General features: G+C 41.8%; 1 protein-coding gene across 1 annotated transcript; it reads left to right on the top strand.

Annotated features, from left to right (window-relative positions):
* Window positions 1–1,293: 1,293 nt before the first annotated feature.
* Window positions 1,294–12,827, top strand: AHSA1 (activator of HSP90 ATPase activity 1). The gene is made up of 9 exons (XM_081934531.1): window positions 1,294–1,534; window positions 5,673–5,863; window positions 6,062–6,144; window positions 6,783–6,900; window positions 8,043–8,131; window positions 8,612–8,746; window positions 9,280–9,381; window positions 12,098–12,149; window positions 12,412–12,827. The coding sequence occupies exons 1-9, from the start codon at window positions 1,455–1,457 to the stop codon at window positions 12,582–12,584; spliced, it is 1,023 nt and encodes a 340-aa protein (XP_081790657.1). The 5' UTR covers window positions 1,294–1,454; the 3' UTR covers window positions 12,585–12,827.
* Window positions 12,828–14,150: the final 1,323 nt, after the last annotated feature.

Below are 14,150 nucleotides of genomic sequence, written 5' to 3'. Positions count from 1 at the left end.
GGTTGCCTTGCTGGCTGATGTAATTTTCCCAGGTGCCTAGTGGTGAGTTTCTGTAGAAGGTTAATCCTACCTTTGTTAGGAGTAGACTAGATCAGGCTTTAATGGCTCATTGACAAAGGTGGGGGGGCAGGAAGCTGCAGGGAGCTACTTTGTCTTTAAAAACATGTTTCTCCCTTTTCACATCCCGGGAAATATAATATTCTGCCTTTTTAATATTTCCCAGGCTATTTCAATTTTCTAGGAGAGGGATGGGTTTAACTTCCTACAACATTAAAAAGGAGGACTTTGCTATAATATGTGTCACCTTTAAATTCCTATTAGCCAAAGAATAATACATGTGCAATTGTCTATATAGTTGTGTTTTTAGGTCTTGGAACAGAACTGGTATTAGAAAATCATATTCTCTTTCTAATACAGGTAGTCTTCACCTTACAACAGTTCACTCAATGACCATTCAAAATTACAACAGCACGGGGAAAAGTGACTTAGGACCATTTTTCACACTTATGACCGTTGCAGCATCCCCATGGTGACATGATTTGCATTCAGATTGCATGGCAACTGACTCACATTTATGACTGTTGTACTATTCCGGAGACCACATATCCCCTTTTGAGACCTTCTGACGAGCAAAGTCAATGGGGAAGCCAGATTCACTTAACAGCCGCATTACAAATTTAAGGACTGCACTGATTCGCTTATCAAACGTGGGAAGAAAAGCCGTAAAATGGGGCAAAACTCAAACGCTTGAGAATATGTTGCTGAGTGAGAAATTAACACCTTTCTCACTTAGCAACATAAATTTTGGGCTCAATTGTGGTCGTAAGTTGTGGACTCCCCGTATCTCACTCACAGGCTGCCTTTCAAGAGGCTCCCTACGCTATCCTCCATCCTTCCTTTGGCAGCTGCTATGGGGGAAGGCTCGTCAGACTTTCAGCTTAGCTTCCCTCCCCCCCTCCCGCCCAGCTCAGGTCGACCAGGTGCTGCCACCCGACTCAGCTTAGCAGCCCGAAAAGACTGGGAGAAATGGTTCCCGCGCGACCTGTCGGTTCAATGGAGAGGAGCTTTTGCACCACGGAGAAGCCCCAACCAAACGGAGGGGGGGAGGGGGAAAATGGCAAGAGCGGCACCGCGTGTACTTCCCCGGCGCATTAAACAAAAAACCACCCACCCTCCGCAGCCACTTTCGCCCCGCCCCTCCAGCGCTTCGCTCCATTCTACGGCGGCGGCCGCTCTCTCCCCCACGCCCCCTCCGTTTCTATGGCACGTCTATGGCGAGGAGAGGAGCGGAGAGGAGGAGGGACGGAAGGAAGCTCGGCCGGTGACGGAAGTCGGGAGGCGGCGCGGTGCCGGCGCTTCTAGTAGCTTCCAGAAAGGCGAGGAGGAGGACGGCAGCGCTCGGCTTGGACGGGAGCGGACGCGGCGGTGGCGGGAGCTGCTTCTTCGGGGCGCCGATGGCCAAGTGGGGAGAAGGGGACCCGCGCTGGATCGTGGAACAGCGCGCCGATGCAACCAACGTCAATAACTGGCACTGGTGGGTGAGAGAGAGGGGGAGAGGAGGACGCTGCGGGGCAGCCCGAAAGAGGCGGCTGCTTTCAGTCTCGGGCGCTGCTGCTGCTGCTGCAGCTGCCGCCGTCGCCGCCTTGAGCTCCCCACGTTCCTTCGCCCGGGCTTCCTCTCTCTGTCTCTCTGCCTGGCGTTTTTCTCCGCAGGAACCTTGGCCGGGATCCGCGGGGACGTCTTCCCAAGGACGGGCGCGATTTGCATGAGCTTGACAGTTAACCAAAAAAAGCGAGAAGTCCGGGCGGAGGGAAGGCAGGAAGGAGGGAAAGCCCACCTGGCCGGGCTACCTTTGGTTCTTCTGCTGCTGTGAATTACAGCATTTCTCTTCTCCAAAACCAGAAATAAGCTGAGCCCCAAAGGTGCTTTTTTTCCCCCCTCAGGAGACCAACGGGACTTTTCCTGCCTTTTTTTCTTTCTTTGAAGACGTTTCGCGTCTCATTCAAGAAGCTTCTTCAGCTCTGACTGGATGGTGGGGTTAAGTGCCTCAAGGTCTCCCTAAAAAGGATGCAAATGAGCAGCTGTCTGCAAGGAATATAAATCCTTCCATTTCCCCACCATCCAGTCAGAGCTGAAGAAGCTTCCAGGATGAGAAGTGAAACGTCTTCAAAGAAAAAAAAAAGCAAGAAAAGTCCAGTTGGCCTCCAGAAAAAAAGCATCTTTAGGGACAGCCATGACCTGGATGCCTGAGAATCTCCATAGACAGAAATAGGCTAGTTTCTTAGAAATATGCAAAGTTCTTTCAATAGCATTTACCTGCACAAGCTGGTAGGTTTTTCCTGACATAGAAAGAAGTCCTGTTTTCAGATATACCATGTTTCCCCCAAAATAACACAGGGTCTCATTTTCTTTTGACCCCCAAAATAAGCCCTTAGCCTTATTTTTGAGGGGGTCTTATTATTTTTGAGGTGCAAGAGACTGAGCGTGGTCACCTCACGGCTGCTGCTGTGTTGCAATATTTTTGGGGAGAGCTTATTTTAGGGGGAGGGCTTATTTTAGTGCATGTGCTCAAAATCTCAATTGGGCTTATTATCCAGGGAGGTCTTATTTTCGGGGAAACAGGGTAACAAGCTGCTATATCAATTGAGAGCGGGACTAGCTGTGTGTATGTATAGTATATGTCTGTGTTGGCATCTGTATTGGGCATACAGATGCAGGTGTTCATTAGGTCCATTTTTCCTGTCTCCGGGACTCGCCTACAGCGTGAAAAATCAGCAATGCCAAAGATAAGTTGTGGCAGAGGTTTTAATAGTTTTAGGTTCTGAAAATGTATGCAGCATGCCTTGTCTGGGTTTTATTTTCATGTCATACGGTATTTTGTTATGCCTGACCTTTCAAAATCATTTAGGCTATTACAGGTAGTCCTTGACTTCCAACCGTTGGTAGAGTGACCGCTCGAAATTACAACAGCACTGAAAAAAGTGACATGACCAATTTTCACGCTTATGACTGTTACAGCATCCCCATGATCGTGTGATCCACTTTTGTGACGTTCTGACAAAGTCAGTGGGGAAGCCAGATTCACTCAACAACTGTGTTACTAATTTAACAAGTGCAGTGATTTACTTAACTAGTGTGGCAAGAAAGGTCGTAAAATGGGCAAAACTCACTTAACAAATGTTTCGCTTAGCAACAGAAATTTGGGCTCAATTGAGTTCATGAGTCAAGGACAACCTGTATTTTGACAGACTTGCTCACTTACTAGCCAGAAAGGTGGTATTAAATGGATGGAGAAAAACCATCCTCTCTATAGTTTATGATTTTAATTGTTATTTAGGGAGCAGTTTGAGAACAAGGAAAACATATTTGACATATTAATATGAAATTAATTACAAAATGTAGAAAATGAAGAATTCTGCTTATGGTAAAAGCAGAAGACCAGTTCATTAGGGGATAGACACATTGTATTTTATCATAAACGTCTACCTTAAGATGTTTATGGATTTTTCGGTAAGAAAAGAATTTCCTTCCTAGATTATATTCATCTAGTACAATATTCTGTGACCAGAAATTGCTGGATTATACAAATCAAATTAATTTTATTGCAGATTAATCCATTGTTGATTGGACAATCTCCATAACTACGCAGCACCTCTTTGTACAATTATAGTCTATGTGCCAGGTTCCAGTAACAAAGAGAACAACTGTTATCATCATACTGTGTAAGTTTTGTCAAGAGCCACTTTTGGAGACAGAATATTGAATTATACGAATCTTGGATTAATTTTGATCTGGTTTAGGAAGGATATTCTTTTATTGCCGAAAATAAAAATGTTTGCAAATTCTATAGATGTAGAATAGTTATTCACGATCAGTTGGCCTTGCACATTGATTTTCATGTCAGAAGTTCAGATTTTAATCTTTTTTAAGGAGAGGTAGACGCACCAAACAAAACCTGACTAATCTTGGAAAAAGCTAGGCCATATTTATATCTGAAAGGTAGGACATAAGGAAATCTCATATGTATAGACTGAACCCTAGAAAAAGTCATTGGCAAACTCCTCACTGTTGCCAAGGAAACAACATTGGAGGTGTCCATGAGTCACTAAGAGTTAAGCTCAACCAAAGTGAAACTTTATGCTTACCTGCTGACCTCATTGTAATTAAAATAATGACTATGCAAATTTGGGTCATTTAGCTCTTCTTACTTAGTGGAAAGGCTAAATCGTGAAAAAGTGTACCTATTTTAACATTGGAACCAAGAGTTCTGGCTTTTTCCCATGTTAGCAAGCAAGATCCAAAAGCTATCATCTTCCTTGTCTTTCAGTTCCTTCTTGTTTGGAGAAGATGGAATTGGTTTTCTGGTTCACAACATGCAATAAACAAACTTCAGAAGAGGTTTCTGCAGTTTATTTAATGTTCCTACTAATAGAACAGAGCCACATCTTTGAGCATAATGTTCTATGAGACAGAATTTTTGGAAAACCCTTATTGTGACTTGCAGCACTTCCAACATATAGTGAAAAATGAATTTTGAATAATTTGGCAGCTTCAGATAATCCTCTATTGGCAAAAAACAAAATGAGCAATATTTTTTAAGGGTTGACATGCATTAGATTACTTGGGTAAAAATGCTTTTTGTAATGTAAAGCGACTATTATGTTACACTATTTAGAGACAGCAATAGTTATCAAAACAAGGTAGTTTCCATGCAAGCATGGCTGTAGATGCTGCTTGCTTCTTGCCCCTGGGATCTTCAGTCCTGTTGGCTTAGCACATTAAATGCAGACTATAGTCCATCTTTGGATAACTAGAAACATGAGCACTATTAGTATAGACTGTATTTTTTGGAGCATAAGATGCAGCTTTTTCCCTCAAAAAAGAGGCTGAAAATCTGGGTGCGTCGTATACACTGAATACAGCATTTTGTGTCTCCCAAAACCCCACCCCCTTCACCAAAATGGCTGTGCATAGCCTTTAGAAAGCTTTCAGAGAGCTCCTGGGGGCTGGGAAGGGCAGAAATGAGCGAAAAACGGTCCGTTTTTTGCTCAATTTTACCCAGCCCCCAGGAGCACTCTGTAAGCTTCCTAAAGGCTATCCATACCCTTTATTTGACGAAAAACGGGCCCATTTTCACAAAAAACGGGCCGTTTTGGGGAAGTTTGCAGAGTGCAAAAACCTTTTTTAAAATTTTCCTCTTCAAAACCTTGGTGTGTCTTATACTCTGGGGTGTCTTATACTCCGGGGCGTCTTATATTCCAAAAAATATGGTAATAAGGTAATTGTAGTTATTAGGCTGTGGGATACCTCAAAAGAGAAAAGAGTGAGACAATCATATTAAATAAAGTTATAGCACAGGAAATAGTAAGGAGCCCTGTACCTTTTGAACCTAATTGCCAATTCAGTCCCAAGGAAAATGAGTAGAACCATTGAGATTGTTAGCTGTTTTTTCTATTTTTTCCTGCCCTAGCATTAAGTTGAGAAACAAAGCTAATGTAAGTGAACCAACAGCAAAATTTGCAGACATGAACAAATTACAAACTCTTGGTACAATTTAGTGCAAAATACTCAGTACCGCATGTTTAAGCAAATCCTACTTGAAGGGTTTTATTATATATGAGCATAAATGCAAAGTGTGTGCTATTGCACTTTTTCATTTTTTCCCCTCTTAGGACTGAACGAGATGCCTGTAACTGGTCATCAGAGAAGTTGAAAACACTTTTTCTGGCTATTAGAGTAGAGAATGCAGAGGGGACTTGTGAAGTGACAGAAGTGAGCAAATTAGATGGGGAAGCCTCTATCAACAATCGCAAAGGAAAACTGATTTTCTTCTATGAATGGAACATTAAATTGTCTTGGAAAGGTGAGTTACTATTTTATTTTTATAGAAGACAAATGTTGAATAGTAGATGATATCTACTAGTTCTCTGAACTGTTTTCAAAGAAATACAAATGGGATCGAAGCATTTATATTTCAATTTCCAGAATGCCAAAAGTGTCAAAATTTGTTGGAAAATGACATTGAAGCAAGGTTTTAATTTAAAACATTTCTGTTTTATAGGTACTTCAAAAACAGGTGTAATATATCAAGGTCATGTGGAGATTCCCAATCTTTCAGATGAAAATGATATTGATGACATTGAGGTAAACTTGATAGTTCTCAGAGCTATTTCATTGGGAAAGGAATTGCAGATCTCATTACTGTTGTTTTTGAAGGATTCTGGTTCCCCTTTATTTCTCTGCTTGATATTCTCTCTCCCTCTTTCTCTCCCTCCCTCCCTCATTCTCCTCATCCCTTCTTCCATCTCTGCCCCCCCCCCCCCCACTTCTCTCTGTCATAAAAGAAGTGTGCTAAAAATATGAAATATAGTTTTTTCCAAGCTCAGCATTCTGGAAGTTTTATCAGACTGTTTTGGATTGGCCCACAATTCGTCAGAAATAAAAACTTGGAATGTTTAGCTTTGTTGTAGGTTTCATCTCAAACAACATATGGAGGGATTCCAGGCTGGTTGTACAGGGCAGGGTAGGCTAAGCTATGGATCGCCGCCTTTGTCCCCATAGCAACTCCCAGAATAGTTTATCCCTGTTTGGGCCCAGGCCTCCTAAAGGAGCAATCATTTGCACAGGGTGGTTCATGTATGGAATATTTTACACAACCTTATTGCTTCTGATATACAAAGGCATAAACTATTTTGATATTTCCTGATTTTACGAAGCAATATATATGATAAAAGCAGATATGTTCTGTTGAGACAATATATCTTTTTTTCTGCTAATCTCAGATCAGTGTTAGTCTTGCAAAAGATGAACCAGATACAAACCTGCTATACTTGATGAAGCAAGAAGGTGCAAAGCAGATCAGCCACGCTATGGAAACTTACATCAGCACTCTTAAAACAGGTACAGATGGACCCCGAAGGGACAAAAGGGGCTTTATGCTGAACAGTTAGCTTTTAAAAGGAAAAGAAGAATGGCTATAGGAACATGGTTTTTATATGAAATCATAAGAGAATTTGAGGTTATGTTCATAGAGCATCCCCTATAGCCGGGATGGCGAACCTATGGCACGTGTGCCACAGGTGGCACATGGGGCCATTTGTCAGGCCACGCGAGGCATGGGCACGCTGGCTAGCTGAGATCAGCCTTTTTTAAAGCCATTTTTTGCCCTCCCCAGGCTCCAGAGGCTTTATAGCCTGAGGGCTCCTGAATGCTCTGGAGGGTTAAAATCGTCCCTACAAGCAACCCGGAAGTCTGTTCCTGAACTTCCAGTTTGCCCGTAGGGTCGTTTTTTGCCCACCGGAGGCTTCAGGGGAGCTCCTGAAGCCTCCGCGGGGCGCGGGGGAGGCTGTTTTCGCCCTTGCCAGGCTCCTATAAAGCCTCTGAAGCCTGGGGAGGGCGAAAAGAGCATGTAAAAAATGGGGGGAGTGCCTGGCATGCGCGCTGGGGTGTGTGTGTCACGCATTGCATTATGGGTGTGGCACGCCCTGCACAATCCCTCTGGGTTCCCCCCACTTACGGCACGCGAGCCAAAAAAGGTTCGCCATCACTGCCTTATAGCTTTCAGAAACTGAAAAAATAAATAATGGAAACTGTGATCTCTGGATACAAAAGGTTGCCTATTCCAATTAGACACAGTGTAATAGGTCCAATGACTCTACAAATATTCCTAAATTGGCTTTCTGGAGATCAGGTTTGTGTGTATTTCTTTTTAAGTTCTTGTATAGTTTGGCGGTTCGAATCCCTAGTGCCACGTAATGGAGTGAGCTCCCAGCTTCTGCCAACCTAGCAGTTCGAAAGCACATAAAAATGCAAATAGAAAAATAGGGACCACCTTTGGGAAAGTAACACCGTTCTGTGCGCCTTCAGCGTTTAGTCATGCTGGCCACATGACCACGGAGACGTCTGCGGACAGTGCTGCTCTTTGGTTTTGAAACGGAGATGAGCACCACCTCCTAGAGTCAGGAACGACTAGCACATGTGTGTGAGGGGAACCTTTACCTTTTATAGTAGTTTTCTGAACACCTGTTCTTAATATTTTTCAGAATTTACCCAAGGCATGATTCTACCTACAGTAAATGGTGAACAGTCAGAGTCACAGAATCATCCTGTGCATAAAGCAGATAAGCACAAGGTAAGCTTTAGAGTACCCCGTTTGAAATCATAGGTGTTTAGAAAGTCTAAGCAAAATTGTTTTAAAGGGTTCTTTTCTTAGATGGCACCCAAAAGACAGAGGATTTTTTTACATTACATATTAAATAGTGTAGTATAAAGTTATCCTGAGTTTATAGATTGCATTCTCTCTCCCTCTCTCTCTCTCTCTCTCTCTCTCTCTCTCTCTCTCTCTCTCTCTCTCTCTCTCATCACACACATACACACACACACTGTATATTCTGTGACATGAATTATTCAAATTATGTAGCCAATGCAAAAGGTGGGCTGCTTTGTATGCTATCATATCAGCTTGCTATCAGGGAGTGGTGGGTTTCAGCCAGAAGCAAGATTAGTTGCAAGTAATGCAACAATTATTTTTATCTGGAGAAGCTTTGGGATGGCTATAGCTCAGAAGCAACTAAGAGGCATTTTAATTATGTGATGTGTGATACTGTTTTAGATTAATGAACAAGTTGCTGGCAACAGTTCTGCATCTAAATCAGTTGGAGTTAAGATTCCTACCTGCAAGATAAAGTTGAAGGATATTTTCCTGACATCCCCAGAGGATCTCTACAGAGTATTCATTACCCAAGAGGTAGGTTAATTCTGAACTTTCTGCAGATGTTTTGTGCCATTTCTTGCCCAATATATAGGCTTTTTAGTATGGTTTGCCATCAATGTCCTTCCCCTTCTTGGGTATCCTACTTAACTGTTACAGTCAGAGAGCAGTAATCAACTTGTTAGAGCAGAAATGCCTTCAGAATATTCCAAGGAAAAGAGTTAGCATCATATTGTCTCAAAATTAAATGATTCTGATTTCAAGCATCCTTTCCCTGATTTGAAAATACCATGAGAAATGAGAGCAGCTACTATTTCTTCATCCATGAAACTGCTCTAATCTTTAAAAGAGTCAGTGGAGTCAGTAGATCAGGGGTGTCCAAACTTGGGAACTTTAAGACTTGTGGACTTCAACTCCCAGAATTCCCCAGCCAGCATGGCTGGCTGGGGAATTCTGGGAGTTGAAGTCCACAAGTCTTAAAGTTCCCAAGTTTGGACACCCCTGCAGTAGATGAATCTTTCCCCTGGAAGCTAGAAAATCTAATAATAGATTGGATTTTGTTTTTGTAGATGGTGCAAGCTTTTACTCATTCATCTGCTGTTGTGGAGGCTGATAAAGGAGGAAAATTCCAACTGTTAAATGGGAGCGTCACTGGCGAGTTCATTGAACTAGTAAGTTCACTAGTAGTAAAGAGTCCTTTGTATGCCATTTGGAAGATGGGCAGTGTCTTTTCTTTGGACACTTATTTCCCTGCCCACATGATCTCACCATGTCTGTAAATTGTATGAATGAAGGCTACTGTACGTATATTCAATTGATTAGGTAACGGTAAAGATTTCCTGTCCAGTTGTGTCTAACTCTAGGGCATGGTGCTCATCTCTGTTTCTTGGCTGAGAGAGCCAGCCTTATCCAAAAACATTTTCTGCGTCATGTGGCCAGAATGGGATGCTGATACCCTCCCACCAAAGTGGTACCTATTAATCTACTTGCATTTGCATGCTTTCGAACTGCTAGATGGGCAAGAGCTGGGCAAAATGACGGGAGGTCACATTTGCGCAGAACTTGAATCTTGAATCCAGGCCTGTCAGCTCTCTAGCTGACAAGCTCAGTGCTTTTAATCGCTGAGCCATTGTGTCCCTTGTTAAATAATTAGCATATCATAATTGCAAATATTGCCTACAAAAAGACTGCAAGATAAGCTGGAAACAAGGTGGAGAAAGTGGGAAGGAGAATCAACAATATTTTACAATCTCTTGAGAAATTTAATACATTCATATTTGTGAGAGATAGGAAATTGACTTCCATTCACTCTACTAAGAAAATGAGAGGTGAATTCAGAAACATAAGGAAAGCAAGTAATTTTGAGAAGAGATTAATGGGGCATATACTGCACAGAGTGGAGTAAAAATAAAAATAGAAGGATGTCACATGAAACCTGGTCATAGCAAAAGAGAAGAAAAAAATCTTGTTAAAGCAAAAAAGTGGCAACTTTAAAAGATGAAACAGTATATTCACAAACAATTCAATGCTAAAGAAATAGTACTTGAACCCATTAAAGGGCACACTTATCTTGGAATAGAAAGCAAAGAGAGAAGTGTTCTTCTTGGAAGGAAAAGGGTAGAGAGATTTCAAGTTGAGAGGAAGTGAAGAGAAGTACCTTTCTGGGCAGTGCTGGACCTTCATTTTGGTTGCTGCTCTATGGAGTTATACAAGAAGATGCAGGATCCCCAATGAAAAAGGGAGCATGTGGAAAGGGACATTATGCTGAGTTGAAAGGAACAAGCCTGAGAAAAACTGAAGAGGTCAGGCTCCATTGAGAGAGTAAGAAAATGAATACAGGCAAAAATAAAATGGGGAAAGGGAAGGTGGTAGAAGCTAATAAGAGAACATTAGGAAGAAACAGAGAAAATGTTTGGCCAGATGGCTTTCTTTCTGGCTTGAATGAAGAGCCGCAAAGAAGTTAATTGCCAGTTCTGGCTTCTCCGAAAGGATTAAATGAAAATTTATGGCTCAGAGACATTCTGATGCAGCCGTCCTTCTGCTTAGTCTTTTCAGGGTTTTCTCAGGGTCAAACTATCTGCCCACCCTTAGAATCATGTAGCTGTCACTTGCTTAAAATTTTTATTCCCTAATGCTACTATAGCCGGGAAGGGGATTCTCTGGAGCCACCCCAGCTCTTGGGGCTCTTTATTGGCCACCTAACCTTACCCACCTACCTCCTGCTGTGAACTTTATTATTGTTCTGACTGAGGCTTCCCAAGAGCACGAAGGAAACTCCTTGTCCCGACAAAAAACCCTTTTATTAATTTACTGTGAATTCTGCTCATTCACATCCAGCAAAGTCTTTCAAGGGAGGATTTACAGTCACAGATCTTATCTGGCTTGGAGGCAAGCAGTCTCGGAGAGTCAGGAACCAATTAAGCGAACTAACTGTCTCCTGCAAACTCTACTCCCCTTTCGCTCCTCTTTTATTTCCCCTGGCAGGGGCCATTCATCATCTGGTCTTACTCCCAAGTCGACCCCTGTTCTTTAGCTCTTCCCATAATCTGGCAACTCTGTGCATGTGCACTCTGGGAACAGGCTCCAGCTGTTCATCTGGCATACGGCTCTAGCCCCCTCTCTGCCTCCGACACAGAGCCCTCATCAGAGCCTTCCCCAGACTCCAGGACTGGCCCATGTTCCTCCCCAACCTCCTCACTGTCTGAATCTGCTGCCAGCTCCGCTGTTCGCTGGCAGGCTACAACAATTATAAAAGCAAAAGGCTTGTTGCAAACCGTGGCTTGGCCTTATTTCTTGACTAGAGCAGTGAGGCTCTGCAGGCATTGGCAAATCAGGGAAGAAGAAATACAGTTTATGGAAGAAGGTAGCAATTAAAGAGCAGCTTATTTTGAGCATAGAAGCCATGTTTACATTAGAACCCAGCTGTGCCTTTGGGAAAATAAACCATGATAGTTTTATCTCAGGCTTCAAAATCCTGAGAACATTTGGGAACATGAACAAAATGGGAAAAGTGTGTTTGTTTTTCCATATCGGGTAAGGGAGAAGTCATTGTCAGGTAAATTCAGTGGGTTGCAGCAAGATTTAGAAGTCCTTGATTTCGGTAGAGACAAAGCATCGTGTGCTTTTATTAAGCAGTGCAAAGCAAGAGGTTTCAACTCAAGTGCAGCTTTACTTTGCTGAGCAATCTGAGAGTGATGCTTTTCCTTTTCTAAGGGAAATGCTCTTCTTTAGCATTGTGTGTGTCCAGCAATTCAACACCTCAGAGACACTTTATAGCAGACCAGATATTTGACTTTTACCTAGGTAACACAGGCTTTCCGACGAAGTCTCTCCTCTTTGGGATATCCACAGGAATATTTCGTTGGTAAATAAATATTTCTTTTTTAGGTTTCTGCAAAGCAGATTGCTATGAAATGGAGATTTAAGTCCTGGCCAGAGGGTAAGTTATTTGGCTTCAAATATCAAAGCAAAAGATGTCTAAGTGGAGATGGTGGGATGCAGATAAAGTTATTCTGAATGCCGATAGGAAAAATAACCCTGCCAGCCTCAAGGGGCTTGGCTTAGATAAATGCCCTGTTCCATTCCTTAAAGAATTTTTCTGGAGATCTACAAATGTGTCACCAAATCAGTGTTTGGCTAGTTTTCATGTATTTCCCACTGATGCTACCTGACTGATTGTGGAATTTATTTGGCTCTCATAGGACACTTTGCAACTATCATATTGACCTTCATCGACAAGGGTGATGAAACAGAAGTCTGCCTAGAAGGGAAGGGCATCCCGGCCAGTGAAGAAGAGAGAACAAAAGAGGGCTGGCAACGTTATTATTTTGAGGGTATTAAACAGACGTTCGGCTATGGAGCCCGATTGTTTTAATGCTGGTGACCGCGGAGTCTCTGTCCAAAGATTCTGCCCTGTGAACTGATTCACTACTTGTCTGTTCTTTCTTATCCTCTGTTTCACTATTGTGACAAGCAGGATGGCCCCGAAGGCCACTGAGCAGCACCAATTCCGACCCTTCCCTGCCTGTGCAGGTCTCCTATTTCATGGGTTTCAAAAGTGGATTCTCATAAATGTACATATACCTTGTATTGCTAAATAAACATAACTTAAAGAAGAGGTACCAGCTCTCTTATCTGAGTAAAGAAATCAATAGAGCTTTTAAGCAAAGGCCAGAAGAGTTCCGACTCTTCATGGATAGAAACGATCTTAATTCAAAAGGTATCTGAAACTTGTGGGAATTTAGCTAATGGGAACATAGGCATTTAAGACACATCATTATGTAAGGACAACTTTTTATTTTTACTTTTCAAAAATTGCTGCTCTACTACTAGCAGAGCAGTTAACGGCAAAAGTATTCTAAACTCTGTTGCTGAAATTTCATGCCTAGCAGTTGATCTGCTCTCATAGCCACATTATCTTTCAATCGGCCTATTCTCTGAGAGTGGATCTTTGTAATGGAAAACAGCACTTCCCCCCCAAAATATTCCATGTAGCACTTTCAAAAATCAGTACTGTAGAATGAAGGTGTACAATGTGCGTAATAGCATTTCAAGTATGTTGGAATCCAGAACAAAGACTATATAAATCAGAAGAGAGCACATCTGCCTAAAACCAGCATTCAGTTGTAAAGTTTGGTACCTTAAATCATTAGCTTTGAGAATGCAATTGTACTCTAAGAAGAGATTTCCAAAAGCAAATTTCACTTTCTTTGTTCTGAATTTTTTAATTAATTTTTCAACATTACAGTGAGACTAATAAACAGATCATAGCACATTAATTACACCTATACATCTGAAGTTCCTTCGGGAAAATTGAGTTCTTGTTTGTAGGTCGGGCTAGTAGTAGTTGTACATACAGAATTTGTGTTTAAAAGTTGATTGCTTCCTTATGTTTTTTTGAGTGAGAGATTAGAAAGGAAAAAGGGAAACAGTAATGTTGCTATTTGGTCTTTTCTTGAACTCTGATAGATATATCCCAAGAAAATGCAAACTTGGCTTTTCTTTTAATCTAATTTGTTTACTTGGGAGGCATGTTTGATCCTAAATTTAAGAAGAAATTTATACATGATTTTTATAATCTAACATAGCCAAACACTGATAAGGAAAGTATGCATCATTTAAAAGTAAGTTGTTGCTTTTGAATTTTCATGCAACGTGTCCTCTTACTCCAAAGTGCCTCATTATTTCTCTATTAATCTTTATGTTTTGATTTTGAAAATGATTGTTTGATTTTTATAAAGTGTTAGTCCTGATAGAAAACAGCAGTGGGCCTCAGTTTTAAGTTTTCAGACGACCACATGATGGCAGCAAGGCCTAATATACTAGAGCTTGAGTTTCTATTAACGTGTGTTTAATGCTGTCAGCTTCTTGAAACAGCTGCAGTGGGTCTAGTTTTGCTTATGTTCTTACATTTTGGAAGAACAAATCTGGTCTAAAAACG

Source organism: Natrix helvetica, assembly GCF_964273705.1.
Source record: "Natrix helvetica genome assembly, chromosome: 1".
NCBI classification, from domain to species: domain Eukaryota; kingdom Metazoa; phylum Chordata; class Lepidosauria; order Squamata; family Natricidae; genus Natrix; species Natrix helvetica.
This window is presented reverse-complemented; position numbering and strand designations above follow the sequence as displayed.